At 37.4% G+C, this 19273-nt stretch overlaps 1 protein-coding gene across 1 annotated transcript; it reads right to left on the bottom strand.

Moving 5' to 3' along the window:
* Positions 1 to 10467: 10467 nt before the first annotated feature.
* Positions 10468 to 15705, bottom strand: LOC131952480 (sulfotransferase 1E1-like). Its single transcript, XM_059315162.1, has 7 exons — positions 15608 to 15705; positions 13772 to 13926; positions 13082 to 13241; positions 12584 to 12750; positions 11875 to 11978; positions 11486 to 11666; positions 10468 to 10626 (listed from the first exon to the last, which is right to left on the bottom strand). The coding sequence occupies exons 1-7, from the start codon at positions 15688 to 15690 to the stop codon at positions 10517 to 10519; spliced, it is 960 nt and encodes a 319-aa protein (XP_059171145.1). The 5' UTR covers positions 15691 to 15705; the 3' UTR covers positions 10468 to 10516.
* Between the last annotated feature and the right edge of the window lie 3568 nt (positions 15706 to 19273).

The raw sequence follows: 19273 nt of genomic DNA, 5'->3' as shown, positions 1-19273 counted from the left end.
GCCCGAAAAAACTATTTTTTTTAATTTACAGATACACTATCAGCGCAAATGTATACACAAGGACAAATAATCATGTATGTTTTGAAAAGTGTTGAAGTTCATTTATCTACGTATCATGCTTATAGTCCGTTCGATGTTTTTTTTTCCGAACAACGAATTGCGTTGAAAAAAATTATTCAGCTGAAGAATATAAAAACACCTGTTTTATGTCAGTCCTAATCCCCAATGAAAGTCGAATATTATTTTTACAGCTGCTGGTATGTGTATTATGTAACTCATAATGTATTATTAATTTTTACCACACTCTTTGTCTAAAACGTAACTGAAATGTTAAAAAAATATAAAAAATTGGGTGGTATTTTTAGGGCTGAAACATTTATTAATTGTGTTTATAGAAATTCACAAACCAACAGGTTAAAATTGTAACGTAATCTTATAAAAATGAAGTCAGTGTAAATGTCAAAAAGTATATATATATATATATATATATATATATATATATATATATATATATATATATATATATATATATATATATATATATATATATATATATATATATATATATATATATATATGTGTGTGTGTGTCTGTCTGTCTGTCTGTCTGTTTGTGTGTGTGTCTTTTATGCATTACCACACCTCTTATCACATCGCTGTGAAACTTTGGGAAGTTGTTGAGAATATTTCTGGGGAGGTTTCTGCAAATTTTTTTTTTTAATTTGCAGGGGTGGCGACCCGGTGGGGCGAGATTTGTTTTTTCTCAATATACGGTATATAAAAAATAAAAGTCGATTGCAGTTTCACACCATTCATCTGATCGATATCAAACTTTGGGGAGTTCATTAGAACACTCCAGGAAAGGGTTCTGTAAAAAAAAAATCTTTGTTTTTTTATTTTTCGAGGGTGGCGTCACGGGAGGGTGCGTTTTATCTTCTGCGCAAAAAAAACATTTTCAAATTCGCAGGGGTAGCAAACCGGCAAGACGCTATTTGATTTTTCTTTATAACAATATAAAAAAAGTCGATAGTGGTTTCACACCGTTCATTCGATAGCCATCAAACTTTTGGGAGTTGATTAGAACACTCCAGGGAAGGTATCTGCAAAAAAATCTTTTTTAATTTCGTAAGTCCGGCGATACGGGAGGGGGCGATTTTTCTATATACACGGTATATAAAAATAATAAAAGTGAATTGCAGTGACACCGTTCACTCGATCGCCATGAAACTTTGGGGAGATGTTGAGAATACTCATGGAAAGGTTTCTGCACGAAAACGTTTTTCAAATACGCAGGGGTGGCGCCTCCGCAGGATGCGATTTGTTTTTTCTCCATTTATGTTATATAAAAATAAAAGTCGATTGCGGTTTGACACCGTTCATCAGATCACTATCAAAGTTTGGTTAGTTGATTGGAATACTCCAGGTGAGGTTTCTGTAACTACATCTTTTTTAATTTAGCAAGGGCGACGCCCCGGGATGGTGCGCTTTTCCTCTCTCTATATTCGGTAAATAAAATTAAAAGTCGATTGCGGTTTGGCACAGTTCATCCGATCGCCATAAAAGTTTAGGGAGTTAATGAATACTCTCGAGAATGTTTCTGGGGGTGGGGATTTTAATTTTGCACAGGCGGCACCGGACATGATGCGATTTGGCGCTCAGGTCTTTCCCGTGAGCTCAATGAGGCGCTTACTTAATTGAATATTTTGGTAATAAATACGATTATGATTATGATTGCGACGCCGATAGCGATGGTGATTGTCATTTTTATTACTATTATTATTATTGTTATGTGTGAATTTACGATAATTTTTTATTATATTTTATAGTTGTTCAAGAATTATTAGGTTTTAGGAGGCGATGTTTTCTTTGGTTAATTATTGTGATGTCTTGCATGATGAATGGAGTGTATGTTGGGGGTGTAATTTCTTAGTGGAGTGTGATGGTGTATTACTTGATGAATGTTGACGATGTTTTCTGTATGAAGCGTAATTTTTCAAAACCTGCAAAGTCCACTTTAAAAAAAATGAGTTATTCTTATAGAATTTTTAAATTAAGTAGCAATTAAAGGAATATACTAATTTTTGTTTTAAAAGGTATAATTTAAATTATATTTCTTAACCGTAAAATATAAAAAAATCGTAAGGTTAGTTAACAAGAAAAAAGTTTTAAAGTCGGTTTCCTCAAAATCAGTCAGAAGTGACTTAGCAAATTTGCAAGTGGACTCCTCATATATTAATGCTGGAGTTTCAATTCTCAGTAAAATAGGATATCATTCTCGTTCATCGGGAGAGACAAGTGAGCATACGGTCCTTGTTAGGAAAGTTCTGACACTATTCCAATAGTGGTCAGCATGGTGATGAATATGCCTTACACAATGACCAACAAGACGAAGGGTGGTTTGTACGTATCCATTAGGTTTGATATATGGGTCAACTTATTCTTTTTTCTTTAGTTTTAATTTTATAGTTGAAGGGACCTCAAACTCAACGTCGATATCGAAGTCAACTTAAAACTCAACCTCAACCTTAATTTTAACCGTAGCCTTAACATTAACCTTAATTTTTACTCAGCGTAACACGTAGCCTTAAAATTAACCTTAATTTAAACCATAACTGTTTTCATGTCATAAGGTGGTATGGTAGATGATGATGATGACTGCAATGAGAAGTCAACCATTTAACTATTGAGTTAAACATAATGTTACGATAAAACTAAAGTTGGTCTATCGATGCCACGTTTATTACCTCAACAGATCGTAGACAATTATCATAACACACCCTACTGTGTGACAACCAAGACGAGTCTCTCTAAGCCTTACACAAGCACACATCCAACCACTTCAACAAATAAGAAACAGATAGCATTCCTCGGTCCCTAACAGTATACTACAAGCATCATGCCTGCTAAGTAGAAACACGTAAACTTCGTTCCGCGTCCAATCATATTCTGTCCTATCTCTGGTCCATATCACTCAGCCTGGGGTAGGCTATTTGTCCTGACATAACCGCAATACAATCAGATATCTCAATATGCGTAGGCCTACACCCCAGGCAGAAGCGTAGCGAGGGGGGCGGGACATATGTCCCCGGGCGCCGACCTTAGGGGGGGCGCCAAAATGGGTTTCAAAGATAAATTGAAAGTTTGAGGGGGGGGTGTAAATCGAAAGTTTGTGGGGGGTGCAAATCGAAGGTTCGAGAGGGGGGGTGCAAATTGAAAGTTTGTGGTGTGACCTACTTAGGTCGAGTCAAGTTCCATTTTTTATTTTGACATTGTATAATACCTTATATGGAGTGATTGTGCAACTCCTGGGGTTTTTCCACTGTCTTATTAAGGGTGTCTAAGACGTAGAAATTTTCCATTAAGATCTGATTGAATGATTCTGATCAGATGACCATCCCAACCAATGGCTACATGAGTTGAGGATAACCTCCCCTGTTGCAGAAGTCTTTAACTGCACCACACACTCGCCACACGTGGCAGTTTACCTTGATCAGGCAGTCTACCAGGATCAAGCGGTCTATTAAGACCAAGCCGTCCATTTTGTCCGGCAATAGATTCTGACCATTTGAACGTGAGAGATCTTAAGTCCTGAGTGTGCCATGCTTTCTTAAGTTGTTTTAGTCTTCTAGTTTAATATTACTTGTCGCCAAGTGATTCTTGAAGCTATAGCAGTGTTGTGTGGCCTGTGGCTATTTTTATACAGTGTCGAAATCTGTGATAGTGTTTTTTCTTACGCTTTGTAAGTTGGGTTTTGATATTTTATAAATTAAATATTTTATCTAGTTTAACCTTGTGTTCTGCCACAACTGTGTTCGCTTATTAAAGGTTGTATGCAGATTGGATGAGTGTTAATTTCAATAGTATCACTAGTTTTCCCTAGACATCGATCGAGCCCTAGTGTGTTGTTGAATTAGTGTTCATCCATTTAGGCTTTAAGTCATTTGCATATTACCCCGAAAAACGAACCCGGGGACGTTCACCGTCTATCTGGCTGATAGATAGGTAAACGTTACAAAGTGGGGACTCGCCGAGATTTAATCTGTCGTTCCAGTTGTTGGTTATATCAGTTAAACACTAAGTTTAGTTTGATTTAGTTGTTTTTCTATCCAGTGAAGCCGTGTTATTGAAACGCGCGCAGGCTAGAATTATCTAGGTCAACAGCCAGACGTGTCACGATAAGAGGTCAAGTACACGGCCCAACGCACCGTGTTAAGTTAGTGAATCTAGGCTTGTTGTGATTTTGAAAGTTAGTGTTATGGAGTCTTTTTTGGCTAATACCACTTTTGAGGATGTAGAAAAGTTGAGTAGAAAAGTTTTGGTTAGTGTTGTTAAGGAGTTGAAATTGGATTATTCTGTTACGCAGAAATCAGAGGTGTTGAGAGATAAAATTGTTGTTCATTTTATTAATGAAGGGGTATTTGATGAAAGTTTGTTGGCTGGTGTGTTACTCCGTGAGGAGAAAGTTGCTTTAGAGAAGGCATTAAAAGAACAGGAGTTAGAAGTTAAAATTGCTTTAGATAGGAAGAGGTTGGAATTAGAGTTTGGTAAAGTTAGTGATGTCACTTCTCTGGTAGATCCAAAAAAGTTGTCGGTGGGGCAAGTGATTGCCAAATTTGGGAAATTAGTGCCTAAATTTGATGAAACAGATTTGGTCGTTTTCTTTAACTCATTTGAGAGTTTAGCGAAGACATGTGAATGGCCCGAAACTTCCATTACTGCTTTATTGAGCTCGGTCCTTACTGGGAAAGCTGCAAAAACATACCAGGCACTCTCTCACGACGTTCAAAATAACTATAGTTTGGTCAAGACTGCCATTTTGAAGGCCTACGAACTGACGCCCGAGGCCTATCGGATGAAATTCCGAGCACTCCGCAAGTTACCCACTCAGTCATATGTGGAATTTCTCTTTGAAAAGGAGAAAATATTCTCAAGGTGGCTACACTCTGAGGAAGTTTCTGAGTTTGAGAAGCTCAGGTCACTTATCCTAAGGGAAGAATTCCTATCGTCCCTGCCTGAAGAGATACGACTACACATACTGGATAACAAGATAATTGACATCCAGAAGGCTGCTGAGTCGGCTGACACATATATGTTGGTGCATAAGAAACCACCAGTGTCAGGAAACCGCCTCAACCCCGTGCTTCCCCTTTTTGGCAGCAATCTTCCTGTTGGCCAATACGTGAAGGCATCACAGTCCAGAGAAAAACCAAGATCAACTCTCAATCGTCGAGCAGTTTGCCAGTTCTGCAAAAGACCTGGTCACCATGTCAGGGACTGTTACAAACGTCTTCAATTTAACAGAGAGGTGGTGCGTACTTCTGCGCGCTATGCTCTATCCCCTCAAGCAGCCAGTTCAACTATGAACTCTAGAATTCAAAAGGACTCTAACCCTAAGTGTCCGCAAGAAGGTAGTCAAGTCTCCACACATTATGTGCAGTCACATTTTGACTGTTCTCGCCACCATCCAGTTTCTTCCGAGTCTACCGATCTCGAGGGATCGAGAAAAGTTGACTTTTCATCTTTTATTGCCGAAGCCATCATTAGCAAACCAGGTGATCCGTTGTCTCAGCGGAATATCACCGTCCTAAGAGACACAGGAGCGTCACATTCACTTCTTTTGAAAAGTTCAATGGACATTACACCTGAGACGAACACCGGAAGGATTTCCATTATCCAGGGAGTGGGGACAAAATCTACTGTCGTCCCTCTACACAAGTTTGCCCTGAAACATCATCTCGTCGAAGGTGAGGTCATTTTAGGTGTGATAGATAGTATTCCTGTCCCAGGAGTACACCTACTTCTAGGGAATGACCTTGCGGGAAGCAAAGTATACCCCTGTACGGTTTCAGACCCTTTGTCAACAGTTCCAGATAATGATAATGAACTGTATCCTGCATGTGCGGTGACAAGAAGCCAGACCAAACAATTGGCTGAGACAACGTCTGAACCACACCTACCATCATCGTCAAGAAAGTCGACTCCCAAATTGGAGTCTATGCTTCCAGAAAACACAAGCCTGGGCTTACCCCTGAGAATATCTCAGGAAGACATCATTAAAGCTCAACAAGTCGACGCGGAACTCAAGGCAATGGTCGAAAAATCTCTATCATCTGACGATGGGGAATATTTCTCCGAGAACGGCCTCTTCTTTCGTCGCTCTATACCAATGAATGCCTCACCAGCCGAACCATGGTTGGGTAAAAACCAGCTGTGGGTCCCTCCACCTTATCGGCATGAAATACTGAAACTGGCACATGACCATCCAATGTCAGCGCACCCAGGAGTAACTAAAACGACGGCGAAGATCAAAGAACTGTTCTTTTGGCCCAAAATGAGAAATGATGTGTCGCGTTACTGCAGAAGTTGCACGAACTGTCAGTTGGCCGGAAAGCCAAACCAGAAAATTCCTAAGGCCCCTTTGAGTCCGATTCCTGTATTAGAAGAACCCTTTTCTAAAATCGTCATGGACTGTGTAGGTCCCTTGCCTAAAACCAAGGCGGGCAACGAGTACCTACTTACCTTTATGTGTTCAAGTACCCGTTTTCCCGAGGCGATTCCCTTACGGAACATTAAGGCAAAGACTGTAGTCAGAGCCATGACCCGGTTCTTCACTACCTTTGGATTACCTAGAATCGTGCAAACAGATCAAGGCAGCAACTTCACCAGTCACCATTTTCAGGAAGCACTAGCCAAGCTAGGCGTTACCCACATCACCAGCTCAGCCTACCACCCTCAGTCTCAAGGCGTACTTGAGAGGTTCCACCAAACCCTCAAAACCATGCTAAGAACGTTCGCTAACAGTAACACCCAATGGGATGAGACTGTTCCTTGGATTATTTTCGCCGCGAGGGACTGTGTCCAGGACTCTTTAGGCTACTCTCCTTTCCAACTTGTGTTTGGACATTCTGTCCGTGGTCCCCTGAAGCTGATACACGAACGGTGGACAGGTACCAGCGATCATCCTGTGGAAAACTTTGACGATTTTCACGTTCGACTGAAAGCCGTGTGCGAAATGGCTCACAAGAACTTAAGAAAGGCCCAAGTGAGAATGAAAGGACTGTATGATAAGGGTTCTCGTAAACGAACATTCAATCCAGGCGAGAAAGTTCTTGTGCTAGTGCCTAATCTGAACAATGCGTTATCCTTGAGATATTGTGGACCCTTTACTGTGCATTCAAAATTAAGTGATTTGAACTATGTTGTCAATACGCCCGACAGAAGAAAGAAACAGACAGTGTATCATGTTAACTCACTGAAAAAGTATTATGATAATTGTAACAATTTTCATTCCACAGCTAAAATTACTTTACCTGTATGTTCAAATGTTTCTGATGATGTGATACATGATAAATTGAAACCCCCAAAATTGGTAAATTCTGCCTTTTTAGATAATTTGAATGTCCACCTTATGCATTTGTCCACAGAGGAAAGCCATAGATTGTCTCAGTTATTCGAGACATTTCCCTCTATTTTTGGGGATGTCCCCAAAGAAGCGAAGGTACCACCTCATGATGTAGACGTAGGTGACGCAAAACCCATTAAACAACACCCCTATAGAGTTAACCCCGAAAAAGCTGTTTTGATAAAAGATGAAATTGATTATATGCTCAAGAATGATATCATTGAGCCCAGTTTCAGCAACTGGAGTTCCCCATGTCTCCTAGTCCCGAAAGACGGTGGATCTTTCAGGTTTGTGACCGACTTTAGGAAGGTAAATGCGCTCACCAAAGCTGATTCCTATCCATTACCTCGGATAGAAGACGTTATTGATAAAGTTGGGCAGGCTAAGATAATTTCCAAAATTGATTTACTTTCAGGATACTGGCAAATCCCCTTATCTGACCGTGCAAAAGAAATATCTGCTTTTGTAACCCCTAATGGTTTTTATAGATACAAACGTATGCCTTTTGGTATGCGCAATGCTGGTCAAACTTTCCAGCGGGTCATTAACTCTGTCATTGCTGACATAGACCAATGTGAGGCCTACATAGATGATATAGTTGTATTTTCTAATACTTTTGAAGAACATATTGTTCAGTTGACTAACCTTTTTAGAAAATTGTCTGAAGTGAATTTTACTGTAAACTTGCATAAAAGTGATTTCTGTAAAGCTTCAATTACCTATTTGGGTTATCAAGTGGGAACGAACCAAGTTCGGCCCATTGAAGCTAAAGTAGATGCTATTGTAAGGTTACCTCCTCCCAAAAATTGTAAAGAAATCAAAAAGTTCCTTGGGATGGCTGGTTACTATAGGCGGTTCTGTCAAAACTTTTCAGCTATTGCTGAACCTCTTACTGCATTATTGACAAAGGGTGTTGAGTTTGAATGGTCAAATAAATGTCAAGAAGCTTTTTTAACCATTAAGTCATTTTTATCTAATGCTCCTGTTATGGCTGCACCAGATTTCAGCAGGCCCTTTAATCTTGCCATTGATGCTAGTAACTTAGCCATTGGCTCAGTCCTATTTCAAGAAGACAACATGGGAATTGACCATCCCATTGCTTTTTTTTCCAGGAAGTTAAATGAGAACCAAAAGAATTACTCTACTATTGAAAAAGAGGCTTTAGCTTTGGTTTTGTCATTACAACATTTTGAAGTTTATGTCTCTTCTTCAACCAATCCAGTCAGAGTGTTTTCTGACCATGATCCCCTGAAATTTACCTCTAAGTTAGGACAGACAAATCAAAGAATATTGAGATGGTGTTTATATTTCCAAAATTTTAATCTGTTGTGGCTGATTGTTTGTCAAGGATGTAAAATCTTATTGTACACATTGATCATGTGACATGTTTTGTGGTTCATTAAGACCATACACAAGTGTTGGGTTTTCACATGAAAATGAGTGGTATGAGTTTTGAATTTTTCAAAATTCCAATCCTGTTGAATATTTTGTTTATTTTCAGGTGAACCTTAATTAAAGGTGGTTTTTGATTATATGTAATCTCTTATAATAATATGTCTCATATGACTCAGTTGATATTGTAGCTAGTCATTGAAATAAAGGTCTTACCCTGGCGGGTGTACCACTTTTAATATCCTCATGGAAATATTGTAATACCCTTTTCTGAGGGATTTTGATGTATAATTATTTTTTGGAAGGGTTACTCCCCTTTCACCAATTGTAAAAGTTTGAGTTACTTCCCTTTTATGTTCAGGGATATTTTCATCTGGTATTAAGATTTTGATTGCCTACATTTGTAAAACATTTTTTTTATTTTCATTGCCAGATTGGTTCCTTATGTATGTTTTTGTGGAACCTATCTGTCACTTCCAAAAAGGGAGGGGATGTGACCTACTTAGGTCGAGTCAAGTTCCATTTTTTATTTTGACATTGTATAATACCTTATATGGAGTGATTGTGCAACTCCTGGGGTTTTTCCACTGTCTTATTAAGGGTGTCTAAGACGTAGAAATTTTCCATTAAGATCTGATTGAATGATTCTGATCAGATGACCATCCCAACCAATGGCTACATGAGTTGAGGATAACCTCCCCTGTTGCAGAAGTCTTTAACTGCACCACACACTCGCCACACGTGGCAGTTTACCTTGATCAGGCAGTCTACCAGGATCAAGCGGTCTATTAAGACCAAGCCGTCCATTTTGTCCGGCAATAGATTCTGACCATTTGAACGTGAGAGATCTTAAGTCCTGAGTGTGCCATGCTTTCTTAAGTTGTTTTAGTCTTCTAGTTTAATATTACTTGTCGCCAAGTGATTCTTGAAGCTATAGCAGTGTTGTGTGGCCTGTGGCTATTTTTATACAGTGTCGAAATCTGTGATAGTGTTTTTTCTTACGCTTTGTAAGTTGGGTTTTGATATTTTATAAATTAAATATTTTATCTAGTTTAACCTTGTGTTCTGCCACAACTGTGTTCGCTTATTAAAGGTTGTATGCAGATTGGATGAGTGTTAATTTCAATAGTATCACTAGTTTTCCCTAGACATCGATCGAGCCCTAGTGTGTTGTTGAATTAGTGTTCATCCATTTAGGCTTTAAGTCATTTGCATATTACCCCGAAAAACGAATCCGGGGACGTTCACCGTCTATCTGGCTGATAGATAGGTAAACGTTACAGTGGGGGCTGCAAATCGAAGGTTCGAGTGGGGGGGGGGGGGGGTTGCGCCGGGAAGGGTCGCTACGCCTCTGACCAAAGGTCTGTTAGGGGTTGAATCACGTCCACTCTTCTTCAGCCTCCTCAAGACAAAGACCAGTACACAGCACTTCCCTGCACACAGCTAGGTGCGACATAATACAAGTGACCGTTTACCATTTAATTAACATGTCGAGGCAATTAAAAAAAAGAAAGTTTAATAATGTCTAACAAAATGTGTACATTGATAAATGTTAACAAGCTAATCATGTTGGGAATGAACTCACAGAAAGCAAACAATTACAAAAAGTAACTACAAATATAAAAGACAAGCATCCTTAAATTTCTTAAAATTGGTCGTAAAAAATAGCAGAAAAAAATAAAATGTTTCTACATTTGTTCATCTTAATACTTTTGTTTTATTTTCAAGTATATTTGTAGACAGTTCTGTAGCCGGCCATGTGTTTCTTGTATTCTCGATCGAATTCTTCGTTTAAATCTTCAGTGAACCAGTTTTTCCAGTCGCCAACAGCACCTAGTCATGATACAAAATATTGAGGAATGAGTTCACAAAAAGGTTATTTTATTATTTAGAAAATGATATAACTATATTCGGTAGCTTGATAAACTTCTTTAGATACCAAAGCTAAGGTAAAGTAAAATGGTGCGCGGACCTTTGACCACAGGTGCTTTGACCATAGGGGTCAAACCCCCTATGGTCAAAGCACATCTGTGGTCAAAGCCCCGCTGTGGTCAAAGCTCCGCTGTGGTCAAACCCCCTATGATCAAACCCCCTATGGTCAAACCCCCTATGGTCGAACCCCCTATGTTCAAACCCCGTATGGTCAAACCCCGTATGGTCAAACCCCGTATGGTCAAACCCCGTATGGTCAAAGCACCTGTGGTCAAAGCACCTGTGGTCAAAGCACCTAAGACCAGTAAAAATTTCCCTTTCAAAACTGACGGTCTATGAAGCAAGTGAAGTAGAGTTCACTTGTTTCTGTGACCTCGGCATATGAAGAGACCATGTGGTCAGCAATATGCCCAGCCGCCTTTATTTTACCTAACTTGAGTTAGGTACCCATCAGAGTTGGGTGGACTCTGGGACGGTCTACTGACTTGTACCCGCATTCGAACTCGAGACTTACGGGTCAGCAGTCCAGCTCTCTACCGCTAGACTACTCAGACCCCCAAATACCAAAGCTAACCTCTCGAATATTCTTCATGTTATCTTACATAATTAGTCTATCAGGTGAGTTGAACTTTGCTCAAATACATTATTCCAGCTCTTGCAAAGAAAAACGATTTATTTTAACTAAATTAAATTCAGACTTGTTAAACAGTTTCATATTACTTTTAAAAAAGCATTCAAATACCATCAATGTAAAACTTACCTTTCCTGTAGTAACCAATTTCTCTATTTCGAAACCAAACACTTTCATTTATTGTTGCATTGGCTTCTTTAAATGGTTTCATACTGTCGAAGCTACAAGCCTCTGCTATCTTCTCACACAGCTCCTCGCTACATCCAGTCCCCAGAAACTCATTCAGTTTTTTCACACCAGCTTTTTCATCCTGTTTTAGAAATGTAGCTTTTTGTTTCAATCTATATATTTTACTTAAAATGGCGTATACGTTTCAGTAGCAGTTATGTTTCAAAGATCTAAATAATTGCATCTAGCGTATGAAACGTATATTGCCCGCGTTTTAAAAAGGCAGCAAAATGTGGTTATTAATCACATTATATATATACAACGAAGTTACATGACAAGAATAAACTTACTAATATCATATCCTCGTACACTGATGTGTAGAATGGAACATCCGGGTTAGCGTCAATACCTTCTTGTCTATCCATCAGATATGTGAACATGTTGCCGTAAAAATCTGAAATACATATTAACATGGTTAAGTCTGTGATAGACGTCAGATCTGTAGAGCCAAAAAAGTAGCTAAGTTGACCAGAGTGAAAATAGAAAGGCAGGTCCAAAATTTTCTCAACTTTGCTTGCTAAATAGGTAGCGACAGTTGGCAAACGTTTACTTGAGCTTAGCTCAAATACGGGGGAAATAAAAAAAACATGTTTTCCTCCAAAAATCAAAACAGCGTCTTCTCTCTTAGTGTGTGTGTGTGTGTGTGTGTGCGTGTGACTTGCAAATTCATAAATAAAAGTTAATTAGCATTAAAATAATAACATTTGAGGAGCGTGTAGTCTAAGCCGACCACCTCCCATATAAATTGGACCCTAACTATTTGAAAAATACAGTTAGCTATAAGACGTCTACGAGAAAATTTATACCAATTAACAGAGAAAGTTTTTAAGAACCAGCAGCTTATTTCTTTTTATTAAAGCATGAAAAAAAGTAAAATGTAAGCTTATTTATTTAGCAGTGATTTCTCTGACTAGGGTCTACTTATCTGCTGGTAATGGTTTGCGCTAAGGAAGTAAGACATATATACAGAATATTCTGTTTGTTATGTAAACAACTCACAACCAACTTCCAGATTGAGATAAACAAAGTGCTCAAATGTTCCGGGATAGCGTAAGGGATGCACGTGTTTTTTCAGATGGCTGTAGAACGAGACGAGAACATCTTTGGGGTTTCTGTCCAAGTAAATTATTTTAATTTTCTTTTTCAAAGCTTTCTTCGGCAAATATCTGAAACAACAGAAAAGTTTCTTTTATACCGAATAAATGTTTGTGGGTTTAAGTTGTTTAAAGCCAGCATATTATGAAAGAATATAGATACAAGTTTTATATAGATTGGCTTTTACTAAAAAATATGTCGTATTGTATTGGACGACCTACAGGCTTAAAAATGGATCCCGCAAATGCTACTAAAAGGTTAGTCTTACTGGGATCTAGAAATCTATTGTTCTAAAATGAAAAAAATTGTAAAAGTATTCTTAAAAAAACTAAAACAATCTCACTAGTCATAAAATGTAATAATTTGAAATAAGCAAAACGTCTTAGACAAAGTTTGACTAACCTAAACGGCACATGAGTAACAATTATCCTGGGCGATTCTCTGCTAGTGAAGACGTGTATTGGTTGTTTGTCTAAGAAACAAATGGTGTCTTCAATTTTCGTGCTCAGTTTGTCTGCTTTGTTCTTTAGCATGGTCACAATCTCTTGGTGCCAATGGAGACCTTTTTGAAGACATGATCTCTATATATAATTCTCTTCTTGGAGACCCTAGAAAACAAGCTGTAAGCGCACCTTGCAGTCCCCTCTCTTTTTTCACTAGGCATAAATCAACCTTCCCAACCCCCACATGGTCTGGTGAGCTGTGGTTCACGCTAAATGTTTACAATCGTAGAGCCGGGTTTAGTGACAGCTATTAGGGGCAGATAATTTAGTTTGAAACTATTTTAAACTTAGGGGAGGTAACTAATAGCAGGTTGCTTTCACGGGAGGCGGGGTGTAGGGTAGGGGTTGGGGAAAGAAGGGTGGAGGTAGTATTGTCCTTAACGACCTACTGATAGTGTTTTAAAGCAAATATTTTCAGTGGCAGCATTGGTACTGTCGAATTCACAAATTATGAATTACTGAAAAGTAGAAAATAAAACAACTAAATAGCGGCGTTTGATACGCCGCGGGTCGGCTCGTGGTTAATAAAAGTAAAACCTCTAAATATGGAATAAGAAAATAAAATTTTAAAATATTAGACTCTACCAACCTGACTTGGGATACGAGCATATCATGACGTCATCAGGGCGTATCTCCATGTCTCTGATATTCCGTGCGTGTGTCATGTAGTCAGTGTCGGCACCGATACGAAACGGTGGTTGCCAGTAGCCGCCGGCATTGCCGAAATAAAACGTGTTGCCGAACCTGAAAGATTTTCATGAAATGATTAATTTATTTGTAAAACAAAAAACAAATGTGAAACAAAAAAACAATTTGTGGTGGTCACTCTCTGAAATTAACTCTTCTATTAATATCACAACGGTTTATTTCTTAATTTTGCTCTCATTTCTCCGGTTCTCTAATTCTCCTAACCACTGAGGCTCTGTACACTCAAGAATGTCTTTACGTCATGCAGATGTCTACGCAGAATCCAAAGGTCTCATAAAGAGATCACATAACTAATGAAAAAAAAGGATCACTAATGCGATTGGTCCCTTTGAGCATGGCCAAAACAAGAATATGTAACTGGTATGGGCCTGTGACAAGATCAATGGCCTATCCACTATCCAAACTATACTGCAAGCTACTGTACCATGAGGGAAAAGGCAGAGACTGCAATGGGTGAATGACATCAAATATTGGACGGGGCTGGATGAATAACATCAAGGACGTGGCTGGATGAATGACATCAAGGATTGGCCGTGGCTGGATGACATCTAGGATAGGACGGGGCTGGATGAATGACATGAAGGATTGGACGGGGCTGGCTGGATGACATCAAGGATTGGACGTGGCTGGATGAATGACATCAAGGATTGGACGTGGCTGGATGACGTGAAGGATTGGACGTGGCTGGATGACATGAAGGATTGGACGTGGCTGGATGAATGACATCAAGGATTGGACGTGGCTGGATGAATGACATGAAGGATTGGACGTGGCTGGATGAATGACATGAAGGATTGGACGTGGCTGGATGACATGAAGGATTGGACGTGGCTGGATAAATGACATGAAGGATTGGACGTGGCTGGATGAATGACATGAAGGATTGGACGTGGCTGGATGAATGACATGAAGGATTGGACGTGGCTGGATGAATGACATGAAGGATTGGACGTGGCTGGATGAATGACATGAAGGATTGGACGTGGCTGGATGAATGACATGAAGGATTGGACGTGGCTGCCCGTCTGAGAACTAATAATGGCAAAAGATCGTGGCGGATTGTGGAGAATTATAATGTCAACAGGGATGCCCCAACAATAACAATAAGGGTTAAGTGATGATGGTGATGATGATTAATGATGATGATGATGATCATGATGATGATGATGGTGATGACGATGATGATGATGACGATAAGGATGATGACGATAAGGATGATGATGATGGTGATGATGGTGACGATGGTGATGATGGTGATGATGATGATGATGATGATGGTGATGGTGATGATGATGATGATGATGATGATGATGATGATGATGATGATGGTGATGACGATGATGATGATAAGGATGATGATGATGATGACAATGACGATGATGATGGTGATGGTGATGATGATGATGGTGATGACGGTGATGATGATAAGGATGATGATGATGATGATGGTGATAATGATGTTGACGACGATGACAATGATGATGATGAAGGTCACCTGGTGATGATGATGATGATGATTTTAACAATCCTTTTGTACCTTCTTTCATACCGAATTATTTTATAAAGTATACTAAAATAGACTGACGAATGAGTACTTTACCAATATCTAACTAATTTTACTGTAAACGTTTACAAAAATCCGGAAAGAGATTATTTTTATGTATAAAAAGTTCAGTGAGCTAAAAGTTCAGTTTAACATACGAAGCACAGTTCTTACCTATCTGTCAGAGATGAAAGTTTAGGTAAATCATTCAGTATTTCATCGGGTAATGTATCAATAGTCTCTTTAACTTCAGACATCCTGATAACTTCGTTTTGCCTGTGAAAGATAAACAGTTCACACGTTTAACGAACGCCAGCGACTTATCTTTAATTGCATTGTCAATAACAGGCGCAAAAACATTCTGCTTTAATTAAAAAAAAAATCTTTGCCGTAATTTAATTTTATCAGAACAATCTCTTATTGCGAAGTTGTTTTTTTTTAGACATGTATAGTAAACACGTTATTAGCCTACATTAAAAGAAAAAGTTCTGTTTATTTTTAACTAAATTTTTAAATCTCTAATTATCCTGGATATTAATAAACATTTCCGAACTTTTTTCCAGAAACATTAATAAACTATTGAATTTAGCAGGATCAGATAAATAATATTTAGCTCCCAAACTACTCTTTCCTAAACCGAATTCAGCGATGTATCTTCTCAAAGCGACGTCCGCCCGAAAAAGTTGAAGTGTTGAATCTTTAATTTATCTGGAAATGTTAGACCATATGTCTCCTAATCTAAGCTAATACACCTCGGTATGATTACAGTAATATACTGTATATATATATAAAGTTCGGTAATAAAATGCATACAAATCGTTTCAAAAACAAGTTTGTGTGTAATAATGTACAAAAAAGAGAAAATAAATTATTCGTTTATGAATGTTTAATATATAATAGTAGTTTAAATATTTACACGATTAAAATAAATATTTCAATAAATTTTAAACAATTTTATATCTCATGTTATGATTTATACTTTACCCAATAAATACAACTCTAGTATGTAAGAGTGAATAATAGTATTTCATCTTATCGTCATCGATTACCTCCCTTACAACGCGTTTACACTTGCAACATGTAAACTATAGGCCGACATGACAAGTGAAAAAAACAACTTCGCATTAGGTGAGTACATCTACATCTACATCTACATCTACATCTACATCTACATCTACATCTACATCTACATCTACATCTACATCTACATCTACATCTACATCTACATCTACATCTACATCTACATCTACATCTACATCTACATCTACATCTACATCTACATCTACATCTACATCTACATCTACATCTACATCTACATCTACAACTACATCTACATCTACATCTACATCTATATCTATATCCAGAATATATCTAATATTTCATTAAGTATAAATGTCTGCATTACACACATTTGAGAATCGCAATCTGTCTTTACAATATGTTACTGTCTGGTTCTTCAATGTCTAGGGGTATATTATAGCAACAGACAACATTCACAATAGTAAATTCACTAGATAAGCAAAAATAATAACTCGAATATATATACAAGAATAAACTATATGAAAATACTAAAAGATACTATATGCTCTAACGCAGATGCCGATACTTAACACGACTCCAGCCAAAGACACGTCTACAGCCCCACACTACAACTAACTGCTTCATACACTGACACACGCTCTGACATTAGTCAACTGACACACCTCCCGTGAACACTTCTCACTCCATGTAAACATTCAACCAAGGGCTACAACTATACACAAAAAGGAGGGTACCTGTCGCTCGAGCTCACAACACACAAACACAATCAGGGGACATTTAAGGGACGTAACAGTTACATGGTAACAAATTGTAGAACACCAATCTGAGTAACATAAATAAACAACTTCACGCTTAATTACAATGTAACACATTTGTCTCTTTATCCATTACGTGATTTATTATTGTAAAGACTGTTCTCAATCTTAGTGATCGCTCCATCTTCATTTCAGTGTTAAAAAATCCATCACAGTATGTGGCAAATTAAATATACTCTTTATCCATTACAAATATCTGCCGTTACAACGTGCAAAAGGGAAGCTACCCCGATCCCAGTTGACAACCTGTACTTCTATGTTGCATACACTATTCTTTACTAAGCTATTGTAATTGAGTAACTCATGTTTGTTCTATCTGCTACTGTTAAAAGTATATTTTTTAGTAGGGGCTTAAATCTAAAAATCGAGGAAAGCGGTATCGCTGATGTTTTGTCGCTATATCCCTTGGTATTTATATCAATGAAAATAAGAAAACATTCAGACTTAATTTAAATTTTTTTGCCCTCCCCATATATATATATATATATATATATATATATATATATATATATATATATATATATATATATATATATATATATATATATATATATATATATATATTTATATTTATACAAGTAAAAAATATAAACATAGGATATTCATTTCTGGCCTGATCGGGTTTTGAAAAAAAAATGTCTTTGTTTTTTTTAAAATTAAGACAAATTACAGCTTCTTATGTGTGTGAGTGCATTAGTAAGTTTTGAAAATCTTTTTAATTTATGTCTGTCGTAGTATTTTTTAACTACGAGTCGGTCAAAAGAATATGAAATATCAAAGCTTTGTATGTGTAAAGGTTTATCGTGTTATGTTTATTTTTATGTCTTTTTATATTTATATTATTAATTTTAAATACTTTTCCATTTTACACTATGTCATTCTTTAGTATGTATTTGAAAAAAATGATTAAGAGAAGTAATTGCTTTTTAATTGTTTAGTACAAATCTATTAAAAGGAGCTTATGAGCACCCCTATTAGACTATTTTAAAAGGGAAATAAGTCATGGAATTGGTTTAAAAGTTTGCCTATCTTTCACAACGGTTTAAAACAGAATGAAAAAGAATAATTATACAAGAGCATACAAGACACTTAAAAAGTAAGACCTTTTTTTCTACCAGACTTATCTGTACATATCTTACCTATCCGCCAATAACGAAAGTTTCGGTGCGTTTTTCTTTATTTCATTGTGCAAATCATCAATAATCTCTTTAACTTTAGACATCCTGCTGACTTCCATTCAAGTGTTGAGGATAAAGAGTTTTGCACTTTTTTTCGGTTTGTTGATTTTCATCTTTATAAAGAGCATTGTGCGTCAAACATGACTTCAATTTTTATAAAGAAAATCAATAGCTTGTAAATTAGAAGACTTCTATGTCATTGTGATCAAAGAGGGTTTTGGATTCAAAAGCTCTAGTTAAAGAGGGTTTTAGTATAAATACTTTTGTACTATTAAGTACTCGCTATAAATGTCATTCATGTGTGAACGTTTATGAGGGAGCTGCAATGTTAAGCACGTCGTGTTCGGTGTTTATTACTACAATAATAAATCGCCGTCGTGGTAAGGGTTATTTTGAAATGGTAATATATTTTTAGCAAATTAAGTAGACATAAATTGTGGTGTACTTGTACAGGGTTGATACTTTCAGTCAGTAGCGGATAAGGAGTCGGGGGAGGGGGGTGCTAACAGGGCAGCAGCCGGGGGTGGGGGAGGGGCTCTGATGTTTAGAGCCTCCAAATAATCTCTTAAAAACCATAGTAAATTTCACTTTACAAATTACTTGTTAGGTTTTATTATAAAGCTCCGATGTTTATAGCCTCCAAATATTCTCTTAAAAACCATAGTAAATTTCACTTTACAAATTACTTTTTAGGTTTTATTACAAAGCTCCGATGTTTAGAGCCTCCAAATATTCTTTTAAAACCATAGTAAATTTCACTTTACAAATTCCTTTTTAGTTTTTATTATAAAGCTTTTTCTTTGTTT

The sequence above is a fragment of the Physella acuta genome, unplaced genomic scaffold (genome assembly GCF_028476545.2).
Source record: "Physella acuta isolate Inbredline_101_S28 unplaced genomic scaffold, ASM2847654v3 ptg000875l, whole genome shotgun sequence".
NCBI classification, from domain to species: domain Eukaryota; kingdom Metazoa; phylum Mollusca; class Gastropoda; family Physidae; genus Physella; species Physella acuta.
The sequence above is the reverse complement of the archived record's forward strand: the minus strand, read 5'-3'. Positions and strand labels throughout refer to the sequence as shown.

Coding starts and splice junctions, on each gene's coding strand:
- LOC131952480 (XM_059315162.1), bottom strand. CDS start 15,690: ATGTCTGAAGTTAAAGAGACTATTGATACATTACCCGATGAAATACTG. Junction 11,667..11,874: donor TGTACGAGGATATGATATTA/GTAAGTTTATTC, acceptor TTTCTAAAACAG/GATGAAAAAGCTGGTGTGAA. Junction 10,627..11,485: donor AATTGGTTACTACAGGAAAG/GTAAGTTTTACA, acceptor TATCATGACTAG/GTGCTGTTGGCGACTGGAAA.